This window comes from Charadrius vociferus, unplaced genomic scaffold (genome assembly GCF_000708025.1).
Source record: "Charadrius vociferus isolate BGI_N301 unplaced genomic scaffold, ASM70802v2 scaffold169, whole genome shotgun sequence".
Classification (NCBI taxonomy): Eukaryota; Metazoa; Chordata; class Aves; order Charadriiformes; family Charadriidae; genus Charadrius; species Charadrius vociferus.
Window position 1 is genome coordinate 1,637,218 of NW_009652966.1, and position 27,447 is coordinate 1,664,664.

General features: G+C 37.8%; 1 protein-coding gene across 2 annotated transcripts in view; it reads left to right on the plus strand.

Moving 5' to 3' along the window:
* POLA1 (polymerase (DNA directed), alpha 1, catalytic subunit) overlaps nt 1-27,447 on the plus strand; it is a 207,886-nt gene that overhangs the window by 63,447 nt on the left and 116,992 nt on the right. For both annotated transcript variants that reach the window (XM_009893114.1, XM_009893112.1), the window contains exons 26-31: nt 12,321-12,353; nt 13,919-14,011; nt 17,686-17,891; nt 19,188-19,320; nt 20,889-21,020; nt 23,072-23,246. In XM_009893114.1, the coding sequence (XP_009891416.1) occupies nt 12,321-12,353; nt 13,919-14,011; nt 17,686-17,891; nt 19,188-19,320; nt 20,889-21,020; nt 23,072-23,246 (772 nt within the window). The remainder of the gene's footprint in view (nt 1-12,320; nt 12,354-13,918; nt 14,012-17,685; nt 17,892-19,187; nt 19,321-20,888; nt 21,021-23,071; nt 23,247-27,447) is intronic.

A 27,447-nucleotide genomic window follows, 5' to 3' on the forward strand; every position in this document is an offset into this window, starting at 1 on the left:
TAGAAATCTAGTTTTGTGCAAATGTGTTTTGAATTCTTTCCAAATGAGATAACAGTAGGTCTAAATGACAAATTAAGGATTTAAAAAATAATCAGCATGCCTCTTTTGCAGTAATGGATTTATGGAGGTAGCATGCTTTAGTTGCAATTGTAATTAAGGTTTTTCCATCATTAGAATAGAAACGTATTCCTGTTGAGCAGTATCATTTTAGGTGAATTATGTGGATTGAATGAGTGGCAAAATCCACTACTTTAATCCGATATGTGGCTAAAAGTCAGTATGTGGATTGGATTCCTAGAGGGTCACATTGAAAGGTTGAATACATTTGTTTGTTTTCCTAGTCTTCATATTTCCGTATTCTTTACAACTAACAAACAAATCCATATCCTGTGGTATTATACAATGACAACTTAACAACTTAGCTTCATTAGCAATGAAGCCATACTGCTATTAATTTTGAAACTCTAAATACTGAAATGGGTGGGCTGTACGTGGAGTGCTTAACGACAGACTAATGCATAGAAGTAACTTCTGAAACTGTCATTTCTTTGCAGGAGTTCATAGTCCTGAAGAATTAAATCGAATGCTCCGATAAGCCTCTAACTTTGTTCTGTTTTTAAAAACAGTGCAAATGTCCTGGATTATGAGACAGGCTACAAATGGTATTAAAAATGCCCTAGAATGTAATTCCAGGTAATTGGCCAGTTGACCGTTAACTGCTGAAATCTTAAAGGCTGATAATAAGGCGGTCCCTTTCAGGAATTTGCTTTTGCATGAAGCTGAGCTTTTCTCAAAAAGTACTCACAAAATTGTGTTATGGAGCAGTTTCTGTTTCTACAGGAGCTCCATGACATCAAATATGGTTCCATCCTTAGCTCCTGTGTCTATAATATGTATGTTATAGTGGATGTCTGTGGATAGGCGGTAGTTTCCATTGACATGGGCTCTTTTTTCCTGTATGTCCTTACAGGAAAATCTGGAAGGTGAAGTTGCCCCAACCTACCGTACAGTTCCTATTGCTGACTTACAGTTGCAAGCCCTATTTAAGAAGCAATTTAGGATTGTTAACTAGTAATTTTCTTTAGCTATTTTTAAACCAACTACAAAAAACCTTAAATGAGCTTTTTTTAAAAAAATAATGTATTTTTATTTCTACATTGAGATCTAAGTGTATGGCAGAAATTAGCCATACATCTTATAATCATTTGGTACGCCAGTAGATTTTATTTCTGACATGCTTTGAAAGTGCTTACTTTGTTTTTTGAGGGTCTTTTATGTCCTGAGGAGCTCTTCATTTTTTTGTGAGACATATCTAGAGGATTCAGGAAGCTCATTTTGAAGACATAATCTAAAAAGGCTGTGTCTGACTGACAAACTCTCTCAGGAGCTCTTTCCACCTGTATCCAAGCCAGCTTCATCAAGTGCTGTTCAGAGGTCACACTGAACAAATAGGAAATCTGACTGAGACTTCATGCTATTAACCACGTGTGTTCCTCGTTGCCTTTTCATGTCCTGGAGCAATCACTAGATCCTGCCCGAAGCAGGAAAGGTTAAGTGTCCCACGTAGAGTTGAAACGTTTCTTTCCCTGATACCACCTAAGAAGGCAGTTAAGAGCTGCCACAGGAGCTAGTCTGAAGACACTGTGTAGGAGCCACATCAATACAGTGGCTGGTGAATGGACGTAGTGGAGATGGTACCTGCCCTGCTCCTGCTTTTTCACTGCTTTGATCAGCACCAAACGTGGTTGTGAACTTCTGAGACTTGAGCACTGAAATTTTAGTCCTGCGTGGGTACCTTGGTAAAAATCTTCTTTTGTTACAAGTGCTCATATCATTCAGGTTTCATTGTTCTTTGGAATTGGAATAATCTTTGTGGAACTTCTTTCAGTTATATGCTGTAACCAGAAAAGGTGGCACAACGTCAAAGACTAAGCTAACGTTTCTCTACTTGCAGCAACAGTTTTTCTGGTTTCCAGCACTTTTTTCATCATGCAGAGGCATAAACACAACTTATTCTGTTACTTCTCTTTGATGCAGCTAGGTACATCTTATAGCAGCTTCTCTTCCCCACCCCCTCCTCCCTTGCTTGTTTGCAATCCTAAAAGGACTTGCTTTCACCACATGTGTTGTTTTTTAAGTACAGTTGTGAACCCTTTAGGCATTTGTGTACACCTGATCTCTCACGTTTCTCATTTGAGTAGGTCAGCGGAAACCTGAACATCCCAATATATAGTTAGGAAGCTGAATGTACAGGAACTTCTTCCTTAATCAGAGAGACTTACAGTATATCAGATCTAGTACAGATTATTTTGGAGGCTTTCAGAATGTGTTTTTTTCTTCAGAGTAGGAAGATGACCTAACTTAAAGGTGGCAGTGAGTCACTCAGGGCGTCTGTCTATCAGGAGATAGTGTCTTCTGTCAGACTTGGCTCTATGTGAGACTCAAAACTGCATGTACTGAGTTCCCTTAGTTGAGGAGTGAGCTTGTTTTTACATTACTTGATTCTTAAAATGGTACCTGTAGAACACAATCTAAGCTATTTTAACTGTAAAGACTATGTAAGGATAGATCTTTGAGGATTGTAGACTCATAAAATAGCTGAGGTTGGAAGGCACCTCTCAAGGTTGTCTAGTTCGACCCTCCCTGCTCAACTACAGCAGGTTGGTCAGGACCATGTCCAGTTGGGATCTGCATATCTCCAAGCATGGAGACTCCACAGCGTCTCTGGGCAACCTGCAGTCAGTACAGTAAAGAAGCTTTTGCTTGTATTTAAACAATGCGAGACTTTGTATTTCAAGGGATTTTTTTTTTATTCAATTTATGCCTGTTACTTCTTGTCCTTTCACTGGGCACCAATAAGGAGAATCTGCCACTGTCATCTTTACTCCCAACCACCGTATATATATAGACAGTGATAAGACCCTCCCCTGAGCTTTCTTTTCTCCAGGCTGAGCAGTCCCAGGTCTCTCAGCCTCACCTCACACGACAGATGCTCCAGGCCCTGTGATTATGTTTCTGCTCCTGTGCTGGAATTGCTCCAGTATGTGTGCGTCTTCCTTATACCAGAGAGCTCAGCTGAACGCAGCACTCCACATGTGTCTCACCAGGGCTGCATAAGGGGGAAGGACCGCCTCCCTCAGATCTGCTGGCAATGCTCTGCCTCCTGCAGCCCAGGATGTCCACGGCCGCCTTTGCTGCAAGGGTTGCATTTGTTGCATTGTTGGCTCACGGTCATCTTAGTGTCTGCCAGCATGATCAGGGCTCTTTCTGCAAATCTGCTTTCCAGCCAGTCAGTTCAAGAGTCCACGGGGTTATTGCTCCCCTGATGCAGGACTTACTATTTCCCTTTGTTTAACTTGATGCGATTCCTGTAGATCATGAGACATCTCCAGCCTGTCAAGTCCCTCTGAACAGCAGCACACCCATCTGCTGTATCAGCCTGTTTTGTATTGTCTGCAGACTTGCTGAAGGTACGCTGTGCGCCATTATCCAAGTCATTAATATAGTCTCTAAGCAGGATTGGACGCAGTATTGACCCTTGGGGTACGCCACTAGGGACTGGCCTCCAGCTGGACTGTGTGCTGCTGATCACAACCCTTGGAGCCCAGCAGTGCAGCCGTTTTCAGTCCACCTCACTGTCCACTTACCTAGCCCATACTTTATTAGTTTGTCTTTGAGGATGCTGTGGGAGGCAGTGTTGAAAGCCTTACTGGTGACAAGATAACAGCAGCCACTGCTTTCTCCCCTTGTCCATCAAGCCAGTTATCTCCTCGTAGAAAGCTACCAGCTTGGTGAAGCATGATTTCCCCTTTGTAAATCCACACTGAAGACTGCCAAGCAACGTCTTGTACTTTGTATCTGGAAAGCAGTTGTTTTCACAATTAGTTGTTCCACCACCTTTTCCCAGGGCTTGAAGAGAGGCTGACCAGCCTCTAGTTCCCTGGAATCTCCTTCTGCTTGGCCATCTTGAGGATAGCAGTGACATTTACTTTCCAGTCCTCAGGAACATTCCATGATCATTCTGTTTTCTGCCGTGTTTCCATGATCCCAGTGAAGTCATAGCCCTGTAACTGCATCAGACTTCTAATTCCTCCTCTTTGTTCCTCATGCTGTGTACGTTAGTGCACAGGCCTTTCAGAAAGGCACCCAGTCCTGCTGACGCCCTGAAAAAGTGCGAGAGCTTTCTCTGTAGCACTGTCCTGTAGGCACCCCCTTATTTACATGGATATGCTTGAAGAGGGCCCCATTCATCCTTATCTTGTTGATTACGAGGTCCTTCCCATTCACATCATGCACCACCCTTTGCTTCCCATTGTGGTTTGCAACTTCCTTATGGACATGGACTCCCCGCCATCAATCCTAGTTTAAAGCTTCTCTTACCAGGTTGGGCAGCCTGTTGGCACAGATCATTTTGCCCCACGTAGTCAGATGGATCCTGCCTTGTCCAAGCAATTCTTGGTCCTCAAAGGGAAGTCCGTGAACATAAAAACCAAAACCTTGCTGTCAAGACCGGCTGTGCAACCATGGAGGATGAATGAGTATTGTTCAACTTTATAAAAACAACTGTCATGTTGTCTAAATATATCTAATTTAATGAAACAAAATTATATGCTTTATGAAAATCTTGCATGACACTTAAGAAATTAGGTAAGAGAACTTTCTTTGTAGGGTAATTAGAGGCTAAAATACTTTTCTGAATTTGAATAGATACTGCTTTGATAGACAACCACTTAGGCATGATGAAAGAATAGTTTAGTTTTAAAGCAGTTCAAACCACTTACAAAGATTTTTTGATGGACACAACGTTCACAGACAATCTATTCATTACCAAGACTAGCATGTCCTCTCATCTATAAAATTTCAGGATCATTTTCAGTGAATAAACCTGTATCTAGGCAGAGGTTGCCTTGCTCTGTTCAGTATACCTATTGCAAAATGCCTGTGGTTCTTTAAGAAAGAGGGTGTGTTTTTTCACTACAAGTCCTTTTTCTTTTAAGAATACTCATCAGGTAGCAAGTGTTTTCTGCATCTGTTTTTCTCTTTAGCACTTGCTTGTCTTCCCCCAGCCCCTCCCTTTTCTCCAAGCACACAAGTTGTGTTTATTTCTTAAAAGATGCTGACCAGGAGAACCTTAGAAAAGTAATCCATGTTCAACACACCTTTTTGTAATGAAATTTTCTTTAACAGTTGGAAGATAAGGGAGGGCCTTGTGGAGTTGTAAGTCCTGTTTCCTGCTTTTTACTCAAAAAAAAAAAAGGGGGGGGGAATTGATTCTTAAAGAATTTGTCATCATCTTGAATAGTGCACTGAGTTTATCCACTGCTTCAAAAAAAATTTCAGTCTTTAGAGTAATGACTTTGTTTCTTTTTCTGGTTTACAGAAATACTTGATCTTTTTGAAAAACTGTCTTCACTATTGATTCTGAGACCTAGTCCCTGATTTCTCTAGGACTTCTAGTTACGTGGCTACGAGAGTAACTTGTCTGGGAGATGAGACAGTACTTACATTCCTATCTCCTCAAGATTGAGAGACACGCTTATATATTTGAAGGATAATTTCTAAAACTATAGTTCAACTTAAACCTGATGTGGAGGATAGTATGGTTATTCATTCCTACTCAGGAATAGATTTTGCTGTTATTTGGAGGAAAACCTCTGTGCTCCATTTTAAACCTTGAGTGGATTCTAACTTGTCTCACCAAACAAACATGAAACCTTGGTTTATAAGTAATTCATTTCAATTCTTTACTGTTCTCGTCATTTTATTTTTTCTACTGAAAGACTGACTCTGTTGCTGAATGCGTTAAACCAGTTCAGTTTGGGAAACAAAGCAAAATAAAGCTTTTCTGTCTAAATGTTGTTCATTACACTGAAACAAATGCTGCTGTTTTCTCTAAGGAGGTTATACTTTATGCATTTAAATATTGAATAACTTAAGACATGTTTTTATTAGGAAATAGTAAATTATTCTTGTCATATTCTTGCTTATTAAAAGTGAGTTTACTTGTGGTTTGTGATACCGTTAGCTTTTGATGTAGTTGCAGTGTACTTGAAATGCACAAAGGATTTTCTAATCAAACAAAGCTACCTTTGTGTCTTATAGTTAAGTACAAAATATTCATCAAACATAGATTTATTTAATGGATTTAAATAAAAAAATATTCAGAAGAGTTAATGAGCTGAAATTGATTTGAGTACCGTGTTCTTCAAGGGGTTTTAGGTGTTGAGAATCTTGTTTTTTCATGGAATGAAATGGAAAAAATTTCCCTGCTCCTTCATTCATTTTAGGTTTTCAGTTTTGAATGAGTTGGTCAGAGCGAAAATAATTATGTGGGTGGGCTGTGGAGCCCTTGTGCTTCTCTAGGAACTGCCACTGGTACTGGTGTTTGGTTTCTCTGGAAGGACCATTACTGACTCTGGAGAGTTAGGAAATGCCCAAGCCATACAGATATCTTTCATAGCTAGTTATCTACCCGGACATTATATTCTTATTGCTTCTGGGAACATGAAGTGGGGTCAGAATTGGGTCAGTTACCTTCTGTGCATTCAAGTGTCCAACTTTGTTGGTGAACTCTCTGTTTCTCCATTTCCAAGATTTTAAATAAATTTCCAACACAGAAGTTTTTGGGTGTTGTTTTTTTTTTTTTTTTAAACTTTTGTCCAAAGCTGTACGAGTATGTGTCGTTGTTTTTTCTTTCATCCTAGTACCAAAATAATCCTTTGCAAAATAGGCAAAATTTGCTTTAGTATAGCATGGTTAGTAATATGTTGTGCAGAATAGCCAATAATTGTACAACTTAGTAAGGGATTAATTCTGTTTTTCCTGTTCTCTTCAGGAAAACTCACCACAAATACTTGAAATACTATAGAATTTTAAAGATGTAGTTGTTTCTGGCACCAAGGGGACATTGTCTTCAAGTTGTGATTTGATTCACATCACCATCTTCAGTGTTTTACTGTCATCTTTGCATTCCTTGTCAAAGTGTGGCGAAGGTGCACATTATTTCTGTCGTGTTCAGAGTGTTTCTGTTGCTACCTTTTTTTGTTCATTTTCTGTTTCTGAGGAAGAAGATCCTATATTTTGTTGACATATAAACATTTATTACTGGATCTTTGTGTACACTGCTTCAGCCCTTGGAACCATCTCGCTTTGGTTCTGGTGCACCATCCAATACTGGTTTTATACACAGCATCTATGAAAGTTGTATTAATGTCTGTCAAGTTTGTTGGGTGGAGTATGGGCAATTAGTTTCAGTGTTTCTGAAAAAAAAAAAAGAAAATTGGAAGGGAAAATTTTGGCAGCACGGGGTGTATTTCTGATGCTGTTAACATTTCCTAAGAGTAAATTTTTGGGAAGTGTAATTTTGAATGCATTGCCTAAGTAAAGCAAATACGAGGTAAAAACTCTTTGAAATAACGTATTTATTAACTACTTGAATCTGGTCACTCAAGCTTCTCTAAATCAAGTCCATTGACGGATGAAAAGGCTGTATTATGATGCTTCATTCCTTGTGGCAAACAAGGCTTCCATCTTTGTTTCACTTTTGCTTATGGCACATATGCCTTTTTGTCCAGTGATAGAAACTTTTTTTGAAAATCCTTCTCAATAAAGTCTTTTTGCAGCATCCTGTGGCTGTGGTTTATCATTGCTAGAGGCTACTTATCACAAAATACAAGCAAAGTTAATGAATAGGTTGCAAAAATGCAGAGGTTCAGAAATACTTCTTATGTGGATTAGTGAGTGGTGTTACGTACCGGAACACAGTTTTTCCTGCCCACTTTGTTCCTCTGTGTCATGGGAAGGACTAGCTAATATGATTTACTAAAGCTAATGACAGAATTATTTTCTTACTGTATAGTTGCACAAGTAAACAACTGAAGTGGAAAAAAATATCAGGTCTACACTAGGTAACTACAGGTAGTCTTCAAAAATACAGTTTTTGCCAAGTGTTAGTTTTTTTTCCTTGTGCAAAGTGAATGCATAAGTGGGGGTTTTGTTTGGGGTTTTTGGGTTGGGTTTTTTTTTTTTTGAGATGTATCTTCAGTATTTTTGTGATCATTCCGGTCAGTCTTTTCAGTCTGGTCTTAAGTCTCCCTTTCTTTTCCTTTCATGTCTGCAGCCCCAGGAATTTACAGAAAATGTGTGTCTTCAGGACAAATCTTTGCATCAGCATGGTAGTTTTGTGCCCTATTCCATTGTTTTAACTCGAGTATCTTAGCTTCTTTTCACATAAGCATCTTCTTGTCAGAAGGTATTCTTCAGTGGTTTTTAAATAATGTACATTTAAAAAAATATAATAGATAATGATAAAGCTGTTCTTTGTATATTTCTTTATTTTAATAATTCCCTTTCTTAAATCACGTCCCCATTTAATTAATTAATTAGTGAGTTGAAGTAGAATTAGGACAAGGAATTTTGCAGTTTGATCATTGCTTGTCTGCAATTACAGCCTATCAGTTTATATTGACTCTCACTTCATGGGCAATAGAATATGTGTTGCTAGTCTTGCTTTCACAAGAAAAAAGTTAAAATAGAATTTCACAGATGTTCACTGTGATGAGAAGTTCACAGGTTTTTAGAAGTATATATTTGCTGGGGGGGAGGGGGCACGGCTGTACAGATGGGTTGCCAGGCAATTAATTCTTCCTACTTGGATTGCCTGCAATAGGAGACAATCCAGCTCTCACGAGCAGCGCAATATTATTTGCAAAGGGAAACTACCAAGTAACAATTTTCCTATTCTCTTCCTTCTTTCTTCTGTCTTCCCAGTCTCACTATAAACCTCCCTTCCTTTGCTGTGCATTCTGATAAACTGCTAATGATTGATATGATAGCAGTGCTGTCATTCTTTTTAACAAAAAAAAAAAAAGTCATTTTTATTCTAGGTATTTTAATAGAGTCCCATTAAGGATGTATTGCTGACTGAAATATTGGCATGAAGGGCTCTCACTGAGCTGAGCTGAGCCCAGGAATTAAGAAGTCAGGAAATCGGCTGCTGCATTGCAAAAGAACCTTGTGTGACACAGTATCTCCTGATTGGGGGGATCATTACTGCTATTATGACTCGACTTGCGTAGGAATTTTAAATTTCATCTGAATGTCAGTAATAACCCTCTTAGCAAATTATCCTGAATAAAATCACGAAGGCATTTTATATAATAGGTGTTGAATTACTGGATAGATTTGCTAATTAAATACTCTTTGTTCTGCTGCAGTTGACATTACAGGGTAAGATCTTGAACAATTATTCTCAACAGCTGTACTTTGTTAAGGGAAAAATTAACTACAAAGTTTATTTTTTTTCTACACTTGAAGTTGGCAGATTTTTGAAATGTGCTTGAAAAAAATTCCATCATCCAATTGGTAATGAGAAGATAAATATGCAGGTGTTGCTGTGAAATCAGATAACTACCGACTGCCTTATTAATGAATTTAGCAAGCCTTTATAACCTTCTGTTTTGTAGCTGTTGGCACTTACAAGTGATCTCCTGTCAGAGTGGGTAGCACTAGCATATGCCAGTCACTTGATGAAGCTAACTTGTCTGTGACCCTCTTATTACCTACATCCACTGCTGTCCTTGAAGACAATTAAGAAATGGTCTTTGCACAGCCAAGCAGGTTTTTTTTAGTAGAGGGTAATCCTATTTTAAAAAAAAGTTATCTTTCTAACTGTTAGTAGATAGTGTTATTTCAGAGAATGAAGTAGAAAATGCCAGAAATTATCAAGGGAAAAATGGTAGGCCTTCTTTTCTTTTACATATAAAGTCTTCAGTTCTCTGTGCAATTTTTTAGTTCTGTTTCAGGGATTCCTGTTTGCTTTTGGAGTATTAAGAGAAAGGTATAACCTTTCTTTGTAGGAGTTAGCTAATAAGTGAAAGTGGAGGGGGGGGGGGGTGGAATTCTGATTATTGTATATGAAATTTGATGTCATGTACTAGTGATATGTTTCTTTAGAATAATTTCAAAACTCCATGAAAAGGTGCTGGGGCGGTGCCGTCTGAATCACTCACTAGGAGATGAATAGGAGTTGAATATCTTTTTTAAGCTTAAAATGGAATCGGGTGCGTCTGAGCACATACAGCCTAGAGTGGATCTGCAGTTAAGACTCACAATTTTCATCTTTGTCTACAGAGAAGATTGAGGCCAGCTGAGCTTTTTGCAGTTTGGGACTTCAGCAGAGTTCAGGCATCACATTTTCAAAGTACTTAGTTTGCAGCATCAATGGATCATCTTTAAACCAACTGGATGTTTTGAACTAGACCCAGAGAGTGTAAATCCCCATAGGTATTCATATATGCTTAAGGAATGACCCTGATAAGGACATTCATTGTGAATCGGCTACGTCACAGTTACATTGTTGTGTGGAACCTAACCTTTCCTTATTTGCCTTGAAGGGAACGGTATATTGTGTCTGCTTAGTTCATGTCTTTGTACTTTGGAAGAGTGAGTCCATCCTTAGGTGCATCAATTTATCTTTGAAGATGAAAGTGGCTAGAAAAATGGGTCTGAACAGAAACTACGTTTAAACAGAATATTAAGTTTGCAAAGTCAAGTATTGTGAAACTAAATGCTAGGGGAATATAGCTTTTGTAGCATAATTCTGTGGTGCATAGTTTAAAACAAATTGAAAAGCGTAGTGGAGCATCATACTTCAGTATTCATCACTGTGGTTGTCTAAAGGTTCAGAAATACTAAAGAAACTTGCCAATAATGTTGAAGGAATGACAATGTTATCCTGTTCGTGTACTGTGATGTAGAAGTGGACGTCTCAACTTTGTTCCAGAATTGCTTCCTGCAATAGCAATAGTCAATATTGTGATAGTCAAGACTCTTGGATTCATTTTAGGCTCCTTGGCTTTATGTAAGTCATGAGATTTCCCTGAAGATGGTACTTTTCCCACTGAGTATGGCCAGCTCTTCCCTGTTCATCCTTTTTCTTTCCTCATCCCTGCTAATTTCTACTGCTCAGCTTCCTGTCATAGACTTCTTGACTACAGGTCATAATTGTGCCTTTTTGGCAAATATGGCCAAGGAGTATTGCAATGTAATGTATGAAAAATAATAAAACTTAGACAAGGTCACTAAATTTAATATAACCTGTTAAAATAGTTTGTTGCCTGACTATCTTTAAAGCTAGAGTACTAAATTGTTCGGATTCACCTAATAGTCTGGTCTATTGCTGTAATGAGTGGTTCAAAGTAATCCTCTTTAAGAAAATTGAAAGTATAAACGTATATGAGTAGCAGGACTAGCTGAAAAAGAACTGAGGTTTATGCTGAGTGGGGACGGAAAGGACTGAAACGAGGGAACTGGGACTAACCAGGTGGAATCTGGAGCTGTGTGCTAGAGCAGCAGGATGCTGACGAGAAAGGAAATGGGGAATGCCGTGGAAACATGGGCAGGTGACTGAAGGAATGGACCAGATGTTGGTTCTCATGCAGCTGTGCAAACTTCACTAATCCCTTGCTGCTGCTGCAGCTACAGGTTTTGTTCATAGAGCTAGTTTTACTTTGTCTTTTCTGTGCTACAGCCATATCTGTGGCTTTAGGTGATACGCTCTTCCACCTCTCTCAGCTATGCTGACCAGTATTAGAGATGCAAGGAGCAGCCTACTCGTGTGAGGTCTCTCCCATTATTTACAAGGTTCAGAGAGTTGCTGTTCAGAGCATTCAGGGAACTTGGGATGCACTCTTGGCTGAGGAACAAACCAGGTTACACACAGACTTGCCCATTGATCCAACATCTGTATCCTGTCTATCCCAGCTCATTGTCCCAGTTCTAGTTTCCCTACGGAGTTTGCTTTTTGATGACCCGTTTTGAGATGATTACAAGGGTAATCAACCTTTTGACCAGGTTCTTGTTGAGTGAGCCCCATCCAGCCTGCACTGAATAAGGCAGGATGTTTTTGGGGAAAAAACTCAATGACATCGAGAGATTAGATGATGGATATGAAGGAAATGACCACTGACCTAAATTACTGAAAGAGGCTTAATTCTGGCACTTCCTGATTAAGTTTTATTTGAGCACTGGATTCAATGTTCTTTTTTTCCTAAGGTAGAAATGTGTGTGTGCACATGCAATTTTGAGATTTGTTTTAATCTTGTTTTAGGGGAGTTAATAATAGCATTAATACAAGGTCAGATGAGAATTTACTCATGTAATAGGAGTATTGAGGTGACTGTGTGTTGCCAGGAGAGAGGTGGTTTGCTTTGTTTTGAAAGGTGAGAGCATTTGGAGTTAGCAACCTAATGAATATGTTTGCATGTGTTAGCTTGTAATTATATCATACGCTAATCTTTGATTATTTTTTTTCATTTCAGATTTTGATGCATACCAAGGAGATGGTGCAAAAGGTAATGCTGAGCATTTTCATTAAACAACAACTCTTAAAGAGCACACCTGGTGAAATTTTTTTATTCTAGGAGAACTGTAACCCAAACAGACCTGAAATCACTTCTTAGGATGCCTGGTTTACAAATGTAATCCTTCCTAATGGATTATAGCTTTTTTTCTTTTCCTACCACAGATATGATCTGGCCCCTGCTTGAAGCCTATGTGTGGCTGTTTCAAGCAAATTAGCAACAGTGCTAATTAGAGTTTACTCATAGACCTGTTACACCATGTGTTCTAGTGTTTTATTATGGTTTATTTTTTGGCATCTTTTAAACTCTGTCACAGGGTGGTTTTTTGACTATATGGAGTTTAACATGGACATAGCCATGCTGCGGTTTTTACAGCTGCATTGGTTTTCTGCTACTGAAGACATCAGGTTTTCATTTTTTCAAGTTAATATTATGTAATTGGATGCATCTGCCCATTTTTGGGTGACATTTACTGGTATTGACAATTTTTCTTTTCACCTTCGTTCTTGCTATGCCTTTCATATACACCTCAGGCTTTTTTATGTGCTTCAATTTGTCTATAGAGTTTGCTCTGTTGTCCCAGAGTATTATGGCAGTCTGGCTGGTGTTTGAACGCAGTCTTTTCCAAGTAGGGCATTTGAATTGTTGCAAGGATCAGAATGAGATATGACGTGAAGGGCAGAGTGTCAGTCAGAAGGATTCAAGTAGGTGTTTGTATTCATCTCCAGGTGTGGTTGTTCAGTAGTTCAACCCAGAGGTACAAAACTTACGGGTCACAGTAGTGAGATCCTTATGCAAAAGGAGAACCTTGTTCTCTGAAAGATCTGCTGCCCAGGGGAGGACTACCACAGGTAATTAGATTCCGGCAGAAGAAAACGTACGGGAATGGGAAGATGGAAATATGAAGCCAGATATATAATCTGGAAAAGTGTAAGAAGAGCAGCCTAATCTGGACAGCACTGTGGTATTCTCAGTTACTGTATCCACTAGCCAATACTTTCACTAGATTTGTTTCAAATGGAGTATTTAAGTTCTGGGTTTTTTTAATGCAGGATGACTTTTTTGTAATAGTATTGTGATGGCTACAGATGGGATAGGATACCTGACTGTAGTATTACCTTTCAAGCAAATTAGCTAAATGTCTTGTCTGAATAGCCTGAATTTGTCCAGCAGTCTGAGCTGAAGTGATCTTCTTGTGTCCTAGCAGTCCAAAATTATTTCGGATTAGAATTCCTTCTGTTTCTCAAGATTAGACTTCTTCATTGACATTCATTTAGTAAAACTTATATTATGTACACAACTGAAGAGTGATTTTTTTTTTTATTATTTTTTTTTACATATCAATGGTGTAAGTTTCATTATTATCTTTAAATTCAGATATGTCTTAATGAAATGTACAGACTTGCTCAGTAAAACCTTACATTACATTTTTCTGCTTTTTAGTGTTTAAGGGATAATATATGGACAAGGATCTCTTTTAATCTAGAAAATGAGGAGGGACTTTAAAGAAATGGAGTGGGTTTGGTTTGTTTTTCAAAGCAGTTTGTTTCATTTAGATGAATCTTGAAGTGATTTATGGAGACACAGATTCCATTATGATAAACACTAATAGCACTAATTTGGATGAGGTCTTCAAGCTGGGGAACAAGGTAAGGAATTTTTTTCTTTTTAAAGCTTTCCTACATGCCTGTGTTGTTGTACCACTGGGAGTGGAGCAGACAGTATTAAGAGAGGACTCTGTGGCATAAACAGAGAATAGGTTATGAGGAAGGAGAACTAGACCATGTTTGGAAGCTGTGGAGTAGTGAAAGCTCAGAGTGCCCTATCTTCAGGTGTAGCTACTCTGTACGTTATCAAAAATGATTAAATTAAATGAAACATTTAATGGTATATTGAGCTTTTTAACCAATGCTAAGTTACCAGGAGACTATCTGAATACTTGATAAGCCAACACAGAACTAATGTGGAGGAATTGTACCTTGCAATTACAACGTGAACACAATTTTGATTTTAATGATTTTTGTTTTGACGTGAGAAATGTTTGTCAGTTTAGTTTTGTTTAGTTACGTAGTATGTATTACACGGTATGTGCCATCAGATTTCCAGTGGTAAATTCAAATTTTAATTCCCAAGGCATACTAGATACAGAAGAGATGTGTTTGATTAGCAGTTTGCAACTGCCACTGTGGAAGTTTTGTGGCTCTCTGAAATTGTGGTAGAGAAGTGTTTCAGGAAATTTTAAAGAAAAGATGTGAGAGAAGTTGCTTTTGAAACGTAAAAGAAATTGTGATGAAAATGAGAGCTATGGAAGCTCTGAAGAAACAAAGAAAACATAGAGGCTTTTTTTTCATTATAGTATTAAGCAAGAGTCATTTAGCTTTAAGGCAAGAGTGATTCTGAGGTTTTTTTAGAATACTTCTGCCTCCATGCTAAGTTGGTACTAGAAGTAGATGTATCTTAGGAGCATGGAAAAAAGGAATAATATCTTGATGTCATAGCCAAGTAGCAGGAGGGCTGATGGCATTGAAGAAAGAAATCTCTCTTCGTTTGCCACATGCAAGGCCAGATATAGTTTCAAGTGTGTATATACACTAGTGTATAAGAAAGTTTAATCTTACTGTAGCTGTGTGTGTGGTTTCATTCTGGTTTGGTTTTTGTCCCTGTACTCCCATTGGCTGCTAAGTGATACAGAGGAACAGTTAAATAATACTAACTTATATAAAATCTGACGGGATTGTCATCATAGGTTAAATACTTCTGACTAATTCAGATTTACTGGGAGAATAAGTGGGTTTTTGAGCTTGTTTCGTGCTTAATGATTCTTTTTAAGAATCAAATCTTAGGCTTTTTTATCACGTGTACTTGTGTATCCTATATCATTTTTTTGTTGTTTTGGGGTTTTTTTTAAAGGACAGACTGTTTGATTACTATTTTCATATCGTACACTTGATTTTAAAAGTGAACAAACTTATGTCTGTAAATAAGCACACAGTCAAACCTACCATCACAATCGTGAAAGTTGTGGCTCTCAGCATTCTTTCTGTGGCATAAAAAAGTGGTTCTTGTGTTTCTTGTTTGTTTCTTCCTGAAGAAAGTGATAGTGACTTTTTTGCAAACACTTCTATCTTTTAGGTTTTATTCATTTTGCATAATTCATATAAACAATTTTCAGGATAGAGAATTGTATCTGTTGATGAGGAGCGTTCTAAGAAATGTCACTGTTCTATTGCATAAAAATTTCTTTCCAAAAGATCATGTTCAGAGATGGGGGATATTTACATTGCATTCGTACTTCTCCTTTAATATAGACTGTATGGAAGGCACACAGGTTTAATGCAAACAATTACTGTGTGAGCAGTTAGTGTATGTACCGCTTTTCTCATGTAAAGTGTGAATTTTTAGGTTGTCTTCAGCAATCACGTGTTACTCCAAGAGACTAATTTGTTTTTCTGTTGGAAAGAATTCTCTCATCCTCTTCCTGAATTTTCCCATCTAATGCCTCTCAGGTTTCTGGGTGTGTTCACTCCCACCCTTTACCCCTCATTATTTAAATCCATGCCCCTTTTGATCATTACTCAGCAGAATTTCATATGTTTCTCATTATCTGTGCATCTTTGTGAATCAGATTTGCTGGTACATTTAATACTGCACAGTTGCTGGCTTTTAAGCACTTGATTAGTATGGTGTAAAAAAAAAAATATGGAAAAGACTTTAAACAATAGGAAAATGTTTGGAGGAATTGTTTGACTGTTTTGCTTTAACAAACAAAATATGAACCTCTTGGCAAAATGGTTTTGCTTCATATTGTCCTTCATAATTTAGAAATATACAAGGGATATAAAACTCTAAGGATAGACACAGAATATTAGAAGTGTTGACAGTTTCTGCTATAGGAAAAATGGAGATCTGAGTAAGAAAATTAAATACACACACACACTATATATGTAAAAATAAGGAAAGTTTTGGTCAAAACTGGTAATGTGGGCCCAAAGCTAGATAGAAAGCCAATGAGATTTTATGCTGGCAATACTATTCCTGTCTTAGTGGAGGTATGTGTTAGATGGCAAAAGAACTTTAATTTATATAAAACTTCAGTGAGGCCTAAGAAAAGGATAGTTCATAGCTGGTGATCTCTGACAAGAGAACTAGAATTAATGGAGGAGTAAGAGTGGATAGGGAGATAATGAAAGCCAAGAGGGAAACAGAATTGTAGAAGACAGAAAATGAAGAATAGAACCCATGAAGATAGAACAGGATGTCTGAGAAGTGATGTGCAGATACTCTGTAGAAGAAAGTAAAATAAAAACGTATGAAGAAAGAAAAATGCAAGTAGGGAATATTTAGCCAATATTGAGGCTAAATATCTAGGAATATACCTAATATACCTAAATATTTAGGAATATTTAGGTGGGTGAATGTGTACTGGAACCAAAGTTTGTTGTTGAAGGTATGTGTTGTTTTGAGATGCTGCATCTCTGTCCTCTTGGAGTAGAGGAAAAGAGAAGTGCAATTTCAAGCTTTTGTATGCGGGTAAGACATAGCCTGTCTGTAGAAAAACAGCACCTTTTGGTCTCAAAGAAATCAGGCTGTAGAAAATGTAGGTGTGTTGTGAGGAAGGGTATAAATAAACACTTGCCCATTTGTGCGTGTTTTTCCTGAACATACACACACAGAGCTCTGGTCTGCAGTCATAGTTCTGCCTCCCCAGTTTAGGGGCGGGGGGGAGAGAAAAAAAAAAAAAAGAAAAAGAAAAAAAAGCACCTTTGCAAGGCACCTCTTTTAATAACAGCTCATAGTTACTACTGTGTACTTAATTTAATGATTAATGGTATCTGACTAGTCTTTAAAATGTGTATGCAAACACACTAAAGCAATTTCCATATTCTGTCTAAGTGACTGTCTCTTATCTTTTCCTAGTAAGTGGATCCCTACTCTGAAATCCCTTGTTTGCTTTATTTATGTGAGAGGTTAGATGGAGTAGCTGCCCTAGTAAAACAGGCTGGAGTCAGTTATCTGCAAGGTCACGTTTGGTCCCGTGCTTCTCTGGCCTGCTTGATTTTGTTAATAAGTTAGATAGACCAAGCTGTAAACCCTGAAGAAGCCAATGGGTGAGCCTTAATTTTAATAACAGCTCATAGTTACTGCTGTGTACTTAATTTCATGATTAATGGTATCTGACGAGTCTTTAAAATGTGTATGCAAACACACAGTGTGTAATGTTACTTGTTTCAAAAATTAAGAATGATGCATCTCTAGATGGAAGTTAAGTTTGTCCATGGTTATTAAGGTGTTGCATTTGGATCTAATGTCAGTGCATTTGCAGATCAAAACTGAAGTGAACAAGCTCTACAAATTGCTGGAAATCGATATCGATGGAGTCTTTAAGTCCTTACTGCTGTTAAAGAAGAAGAAGTACGCTGCTCTGACTGTGGAACCAACAGGAGATGGGAAATATGTAACAAAACAAGAACTGAAAGGATTAGATATAGTACGAAGAGACTGGTGTGATCTTGCAAAAGAGACTGGAAAGTGAGTTTCTCTGTGGCATTGTCCTCTTTGCTCTCTTTCAAAGAGTACATGCTTCATAAACATTTGATATCACATGGCTGTTTCCTGAACAGTGCAGATTGGTGACTAACATCAGCGTTAGGGCTTCTTAACTGATTTTTGTAGGAGATAGTGAGAACGTTACGTTTTGGGATTGGTAGCAGATCATACTTGCAGAAGTCCAAATGTCTCTTAATTTCATTACCTCTTTTTGCATCTTCTGTGGAAGCTGTGCATTTGAGTTGTCCCAGTTTTGTATATGCAGTTTAATAAACCACAGCTGAAGTCTTGTGGAAATGGTAGGTGTCATTTAGAGTAGGCCTTTGGTGTCACAGGTTTTAAGTCAGATTTTTTTCAAAGACGGTTAAAGAAGCTGGTGGTCAGCTCTTTCAGCATCCTCTAATAAAGCTGCGAGTGCGCTGAGTGTAGCCTGAGGAGATGATCCCTTCCCCAAAGACTGCTTCTCTTCCATTTTTCAAATGAGACTCACTTGATACTTCATTATGATGGATATAGGATTGATGATTTATTAATTGTCATTGCACAAGGCATTTTCATACTTAAATTCAATAGATAATACGTTTAGCACTTCAGAAAGAACACTGGAGTGGATGGAGAGGTGGTCATCTGGGGGCTGACTCAACTTATATTGCGTACTGCATCTTGAAAACTTAATTTAAATAAACTGCGGTCCAAATGTATCCAAAAATGAATACTTTCTTACATCTGTAAAAATACACCACACACTTGCTTACTGTTCTTAAGACTTGCATTTTCTAAGAAAAGATGCATCATAATAGAAGCAAATTTTTCCAAGTTAGGAATGTATTAGTAATTAAAGCTATACAAATGTTTGAGAGTGTTCTTTAGTGACTAACTCTTCTGCAGCTGGCAGATCTTCCAACCACATTTTACAGAAATAGGCAAGACTTCGCTTATTTGATACGTTCTCTTCTCCCCCATCTTAAGATACCTGCTATGGAATAATAAATGGCAAAATGAAATGGGAGCAGAAAATAGAAACCAGTTGCGCTCAACAATTCCAAATCACTGTTTAACATTAGAACTATTTACTATAATTTGCTTTTAGTAAAACAAGTAAATACATAAAACATAACGTGAAATAGCCTGGCAAATTTCTATAAATTTTGCATCAGACTTCATCCTTGGGCTCTTTAATTTGTAGAGGTAACTTAGGGGAAGAGAGGGTTGTGTTTATTGTAATGATTTTGCTTTGCCTGTCTTAATCTTTTCTTCATTTCTGGACTATTTTTACAGCTATATAATTGGTCAGATTCTTTCTGATCAGCCCCGAGATGTAATCGTGGAAAATATTCAAAGGCGGCTTATAGAAATTGGAGAAAATGTGATCAGTGGCCAGATCCCAGTAAATCAGTTTGAAATAAACAAGGTAAATGATGTCGTAGCTCTTTTCTGTCTCAGAAAAAACTTTACTGTTCCTGAATATATTGACTGCTGATAAAAAATATCTTTAATCCTTACGATGCTGTGAAATAACAGGAGTTTTATTAGATACTGAATAGCATGGAACATACTGCAAAGATCCTACAGTATGAGAAAAAATACCTGTGGGGCTGGAGGCCAGTCTCGCTTCCTTAAAATAACAACTTGGTGTCTTGCCCCATCCTACTGTCTCCCCCACTGATTCTACACTTTAAGAGTGACATGATAGCTCATGAAGTTTTCTCTGAAATTGTTATTTTATATTTCAAGTTTAAAATACATAAACTGAAGAATGCAATGGAAAAGTCAAACATTCTGTTGTCTAGAAAACCCATGTAAAAGCATACTATTGTTAGTTTATTTCCCTTCAAAGCTCCATAGAAGAAAGCTAATAATAATGTTGAGATCTCATTCGAGACTTTCCTGCAGCAAGAAGTAAAAAATTCTGCTTTATCTACAGGAGTTTTAGCAAACAGCATTGTTGGTTTGGTTTATTTTTATGAATCCACAATGAAACTTGTATTTTTAACTTCAAAAGTCTCTCCCCTCTGCTAGGGGCGTTTCACTAATGAATTGGGTATTACCTGCTCCTCTCATGCCCCTACTAGAAAAGATTTCCCAGATTTGCTCCATCCAAAGTCTTTCTTTTGCCATCCGGACATCTGTCTGCTCTGTAAGACTGTGTTAATCAATCAGTTCAGAAATGTGTTCAGCTTGTCAGATGAGTGTTAGAGAAATCAGTGATTTTTATGGTTGACTTAAAAAAAGAATGTTCCGATTGCAAATATTCCAAGAGTACTTAATATCCCAGTAAAAGATATATATGGAATAATTTTTTATTTAAATGCTGAATGTTCCTCTGTTTAACTACTTTAGAAAAAAATAAATAATGTATTTCACTATTAAGTCAAATGCATAAGTTGTTTCTAAGAACAGGGATGATGGTAAATATTTAAACGTAACATTTTATTTTGTGTAAAGGAAAAACTCATTGTGGAATCTCAGTAGTGTGAGATACATGGAGATATTTAAATCTAGTTGTATCCTCTTGCTACAGAGCTTGTTAAATGCATTTAACTACTTGATATTCATATTTACTTTATGACCTGAACTGGTGCAGGGGTAAGAGGGTAATCTCTGTGTTTTTGTATTTTGCGTAATGTTTTTATCTTCAATTTAGTTTAATTTTAAAACAATTGCATTATATCTGTAACTATTTTGAACTGCTTTTAATGTAATGCATTTTTCCGACAGTAATTGTACAAGCATCCTCTCATTTTATTAATAATAACATTTTTAAAGTGTGAAGGACTGGTACCTACACCTTAATGTCTGGAAAATACCTTTATTACAATTTTTTCATCTTACCTTTTTGTTTTGCAAATGTACTTGTGAATAGTAGATGGATGAAGATAGCTACTATGTAATCTTGTCTTTTAAAGTTTGGAGTTGTCCATCACTGGAGTAAAATACTTTTCCATAGTTATGCTTCTGTTTCCTCCTTTGATCTCTTAGGCATTGACAAAAGATCCACAGGATTATCCTGACAAAAAAAGCTTGCCGCATGTGCATGTTGCCATGTGGATAAACTCTCAAGGAGGCCGAAAGGTGAAGGCAGGAGACACAGTGTCATATATCATTTGTCAGGTAAAAATGTCTTTATTTATAGTTAACTACTAGTTATTGTTTTGAAAGATGGCAAAAAAACAACTCCTCAACTCCTGGAAAAAATGTTTTGGCATTTCTTTGTAGGAAGATTATGTTACAGTTTAAAATGGTCAGTTTTCTGTACTAAATTTAGTTTTGTAGAGCCAGAAAGGACCACGGTGAATCAGCTCAGCTCAACTGACTATTTCCACATAGTGACTGATAAAATTTCCCTGAATTAATTTCTGTTTGGAACTAGAACTTATTTTTAACGAAAATATCCAGTCTTTGTTTTAAGGAGAAGAAAATTCTGGTGGTGAAGAACCTGTCATTCTTGGAAAGCTGCGTCGTCGATGTGTTGGTGGTGGTGGTTAAATAGTGTCATTGTTATTTCCAGTGTCAACTTGTGTCTTTTCAATTCACAGTCATTGGATCTGGCAGTACTTCTGTTGGATAGACTGGCAAATTTGAGAAACTTTCTGTTTTCAGGTGTTTATCCTATAAATGTGCATCATTATCTCACAAATACATACTCCACTTCAGATGTGCTATTAAAAAAAAAGTGTAGGTAGTCTTAGATGGACTAGAGTGACCTGTTATGCCAATCTGATGGACTTGGCAATGTGACTTCTACAGTGGACCACTATTTCAGCTCCTTCATCATTAAAAACTGAAAGATACTGTTTTTTATTTAATTGAGAGTTCTTAGCCTGGCGTGATAAAGCTGCCAAGACTTATGAGAGCTGGGCCATGGGTACGGCTGAGCAATGGCACAATACAAGAGAAGAATGTACTTGTTGAAAGAAGGGAGCTGAAGGAATTGCATTGTAATTATTTTTGCAAAGCAGCTGGATGAGCTGAATAGTCTAAATTAATTTTGTTCTGAATACTAAGTTGTCTGAAAGGAGTAGGAGGGACCAATGGCTTGCAGTCTGTCTTCGTTAGTGATAAGTTTTCAGTCCATGGTTTGCTGACCCTGTTGAAGCCAGTAGCTCGCCTTAACTGAAAAATGAAGGTGTCATATGTTAAGGCATTAGTTTTATTTTGCTGTAAAAAAGGCAAAAAAGAGACTCTACTTAGCAAAAAATAAGCTGTGGTACTCCCCCTCCCCCCGCCCCCCAGCCTCGAAGGTTTACTTCTGTTACTGAATGGTTGCTAAATTACTGCTCTAAGTTTTTTGACACACATTGAAAATAAAATTTCCTAGCGTAGTTGTGGACTGGGAATACTGTTCTACAGACCGAGTTACATTTTTCAGAACAGTACCATCTTGAGAGTTGATACTTAATTCCTCCATTAATACTGTTTTCAATTTAATTATTGCCTTCCCAAACTGAATTATTTGCTCCTTATCTTTCTCTTTCAACTTCAAGAAGAATGTAATGTTTACTCTAACCCCTGAGTGGTGTTTCTGTCTTGGCTTGAGATGTCACCATGTGTTTCTTTCAATATTTCCGAATATTTCAGAATTTGCTCTTTCAAATCGATACTATTGCCTTTGTCATTTATTCACATGTCAATGAATGATGGTCCATTCTCTGACCGTTCATTCTATTTGTTTCTTTGTAGAAACGAAGAATATAAATTTCCTAACAAAACAGATATAGTGTTGATATCCGCGACTTAAAATTTGCTGCTTGTGCAAAATGATAATGTTAGTTCAGTACAAAGTGAATCCAAAATGCATGCCCTCTGTGTATTTTTAACTGGGCTGATGGTTACAATGTGTTTTCATTGTGCATTTCAGAATTGACAGATGGGACTGTTTACTCTGTCTACTCTTACTGATTTGCACGTGTAGGCTGCAATAATACAAGCTGGATTTACATTCTTGAACTTGCCAGTTGATGCCAGCATCAGCAATGCAATTTATTTTTTTTTTACTACTGCTGGATTTGTATTGGATGCATAATAAATCAACCAAAAGAGAGTGACTGTGTAACATTTTTGCTTTAAAATACTGCATAATATTTGAAGCATAATCCTTTGTATAGAATGAATGTGGATTTTACTTTTTTCACACCTTGTTTTGTATGTGTCTCCTGCCTTAGGATGGATCAGATCTCAGTGCCAGCCAGCGAGCATACGCTCCGGAACAGTTGCAAAAGCAAGATAATCTTACTATTGATACTCAGTACTACCTGTCTCAGCAAATACATCCAGTAGTTGCTAGAATATGTGAGCCCATAGAGGGAATTGATTCTGTTCTTATTGCAACGTGGTTAGGTAAGTATTTTAAATTCAGTTTATTTAAAGAATTACAAGACACAAAGTCAGAAGTTTTAATGTATGTTTCTTAACAGAAATGCTTCCCAAAAATCAGTCTTTTTACAATGAACAATAGCATGTGTTACACAGTCTGTAGAAAGCAGCTACCATTTTTCAGAAGGTGCTCATTAACATGAACTTAATCTTATAATCCTTTTTCAGAGTTGCAAAAATTTACTGTTCATAAATGACAGTACTGTTGCATGTCTTTGAGATTTTCTTCAGTTACTAAAGTAGTTCTGGAGTGTGCATTCAGAACTAGCATTTTTCCAGAGAGAAAACCTAGCATATCTAGCATCTTCCCAGGGAGAAAGCGGTCATGGTTATAATGAAAGGATACAAAATTTTAGTAGGGTCTAAGTGAAGACTTTTGCTTGCTAGAACTGACCTAATAGATAATAGAAACATAAAACCTTAGTAACAGTCTTGCCTGCTCCATGTGGAGAAATGAAGTGGCCAAAAAAACCTAAGTGCTATAAAAAATCTGACTAATGCTAGTGACCCACAGAATCACCAGTTTTTATTCAAATGAGCAACAGGGAATTGTTCTTGTTAGTGTTTTTCCGCTTAAGAGGATGTCAAAAGAATTAGAATTGAGATTTTTCTGCCCAAATCCGATTGCCTCTGTCTTCTCCATTCCCTGGGCTTCTTACCTAGAAGGAAGTATAGGCGTTGGAAAATTGTTGTTAAGAGTTCTATTGGGTCTCTTTCCATGAAAATACAATACTGTGTGCGTAATATTTTTAGTGTTTTTTCCTCCCTGAAAGTGATTCACCAACAGACATGATTGCTTTCCTTGATAAACAGAAATTTTGTGATTTGTATCCCACATCTCGTTTATTATTTTTAAAACTGTTACTCAAGGACACAGAAAAAGTTGTTAATCTTGCTGGCTGCTGAGTTCTTGACAAGACTGTCCTCTCCCACAAGAAAACTTTTTTAGTGAGTTGCACTGTGTCATTTTAATAATCTCCTGTTTGATGCTATGCCCATGTCTACAGTAAGTTCAGACCTGCAGAAATGATTTTGTTCAGAATTTTGGAACGCTCAAAGGAAGAGTTAGTCCTCAACATCTTGTGTTTATGTAATGGCCAAGATCCAGGATTTGGTCACTTACAACCAAGCGGCAGTGTGTTGCCTTCAGGACTGTTCACCTGGGATGCTGCATCTCTCTAGGTTATTTGCTAACAGCAGGTTCTGCTTGTGGTGAGCTTGCAGTTTGTACTTAAAATGTGTGCCAGTAAGTTCCTGTCTTGTTGCTCCTCGAGAAGGGTGCTAGCCATGAAACATCTTCATCTCCCAAGACAATTTGCGTAATGTGCAGCTTTTTCCATTTCTAAGTTGTCCCTTAAAAAAAAAAAAGACAGAAATTTTGCTTTTTCTGGGAGGCTGCAAGTATTTCTTGGAGGCATTTGGTGTTGAAGTGTGTCCTAAACAGCTCTGGTGCTTTGAGGAGGTGTCAGCCCTGCTTCACACATGCAGGCTGACCACACAAATCATTCTGTTTATGTGGCAGGGCCTTGGTATACAACTTTCCCTTGATGTCAGGGTGGACTATGTGGTATGCCTGACTGAAAAGGTCAAGCACTCTTGGTTAGGTTGAAGCAGTTTAAAATAGGCGGTAAACTTGTACTTCACTTAGGTAAAAGACAGGAAAAATTTCTGAAGTTAATTAATTTTATTTGGCAAAGATTTTTAGTCTTGTAGAGTTAAGCTCAAATTCAGAGTTGTTCCTTATTCACAACAGGTAGGATTTTCAGAAAAGACTGGCTCCCTTCAGGCACCTAAATTAAATGCCCAGATCTTCGGAACTGTGTGCCACTTGATAGCATCTACTGTTTGCAAAGGCCTATGCTGCTTTTTGTGCTATAGTACGTTCAAGATGAAAATTTCTTTTATGGTCTATAATAGCATCGTGCAGCTGAGAGTTTATTAATAGTCCACAATTGTCAGTCTGAAAACCTGTATGTATCTATTACAATCTTAGATCCGATATGTGTTCAGCTTGACCTTGCTGTGCTCTGAAAATGTTATCTCCTCCTCCAGCTTTGTTTTCTTTAGAATCCTTAAATTGAGATTGGGGGTAAAGTCAGGTCTTTTTCAAAACTTCTGCTCTACTTAAGTCTTTATGTACAGCACTTAATCAGAGTCGTATATGAATTGTTGCAAGCTGAAGTTATCTTACAGCTTTTTTTTTTAACAGTACTGGAGGGATAGTCAAGTGGTTTCGTTTCAAAGAAATTGAGAATAGTGTACAAGATGCTTGAGCCCAGCTTGCTAAAACAAGCAAACATGAAAACTGTTTACTGTTCTGTGTTGCTAAGTTCGGCTTTTTTGCTTAGTATTTTCATCATGTTACACATCCAAATTCCTGTCGTTTTTCCCATCTTAATGCAAAAGAACATATTTTTCTGTTCTGAAGAAAAAAGCTGGTGTTCTGGAGGATATCCAAGAGGACCAAAACTTGGTTGCTTTCTCATTGTGTGTGTCTTCCTCCACCTGATCTGATATATTGTGTTCTGTAGGGTATGTGTCTGTACAGGGAGAATGGCTGTAGAAAAAAATCTCAGTTTCGTACTTAACAGAATCTCTTTATAAGGTGAATGTTTCATTGACATGTCACCTGATAGTCCGAGTACATAAAATTGAGCTCTGCTTAGGGAAGCTCGGCTCATGTCAAAATGATGAAAAGTTCTTTGTTCTGTCTGTAGTCAAAGGAAGTTATTGAAGATAGTTTAGATGCTGAAGAACAAAAGCAAATAACCACACCTAAAAAATGCAGAGAACTCCTTAAATACCATATTTATTCACTATGGAATCAAGCTGAAAATTGCCTTTTGTTTTCAGACATTGTAGGAGGTCTGCCTAGCCTTTGAGAGATGGAAATTCATTGTTCCTAAAAAAAGAGAACCTGATGGGCATACTCCTGCTCTCACTCTCTTTTTCTTGAAGTTCTTGAGGAAAAGCAGTGACGAGATGAGGATTCTTAGGGTTTCGGAAACCAAGTGAAGTGTGCAATCTGATCAGTAATATCATTCAATAAATCTGATCTTCTTGCATGCTTGGAGACCTTATTATTTCGTCGTGAAGACACCTGTAGCTTTTAAAGGATAAGAACTGTATTGGCAGAACAATTCTCTTAACGTAATTAAAGTATGGGGTTTTTTTTGTTGATACATAAATACTGCTCCTTGTCTGAAAGAAAAGTCACATCTTATTTCTGTGTTGTCAAAAGTATCTAAACGTTATGGAAGTAGAGTCACTTAACTGTGGGATTTTTGTAGCTGTTACTACATAATATCATTTTCTCTAAATTCTGCAAGTTGCTGACTGCTGTCCTAGACTGTGTCATGGTCTTCTGAAAGAGACGTGTGCTGCTGCCTCACAGGTGTGCGTGCACATTGGCGCTCTGCACATTGCCTGGCATTTGGGCATTTCTTAGGAAGGCTGTCTAATTTTAGGGAGTCATTACTGGGTCCTGATGAGGCTTGTCATTAAGGGTATTTCCCAGTACCAGTTCCTCCTTCCGTGTAGTGTCTGCATGTTAGCTGCTCCTTGTAAGGAAACCCACTGCCACCTTAAAGATACTGTCTTCTTTTTTTTTTTTTTTTTTTTTTCTTCTTCCTAGAGAGTCATTTAATAGGTGCCTTTAATGTAGAAACGAGGACAGGTGTGCCCTCCTTGTGGCAAGCAGGAATTGCATCAGGTTCTCTCTGTTTTGTTGCTTTTCTCACCTTAGGGAGTGAAGTGAGAGGAGAATGATGGAAATTAAGATTTTTAAAGTAGCGGCAGGGCTTCCTGACAATACGGTAATAAACCCCAAAGTATATGAATTTTGCTGGGGTTTCTTTTGAGGCACTCTGGACCTGGTTAGAAGCTGAGGCTAGCTGAGGTGTGGTGTGTGTCTTGACCACACCAAGAGGCAGTTTTAAGGATCCCACGCAGAAGGCACGCTAGCGTTGCAGCACAGGAGGATCTTTTTGAGGAAAAATTAATAAAAATTAAATAATAATAATAATACTAAAAAGCAAAGCGCGCGTTTCCGAAGGGTGGGGCCGAGACCTCGGCCGCCCCGGTTTAGTCAGATCCCCCGGCCCCGCCGCGCCGCCCTGACTGAAATGGGCGGCCGTGGCCTCCAGGCGGCAGCACGGGATGGCCG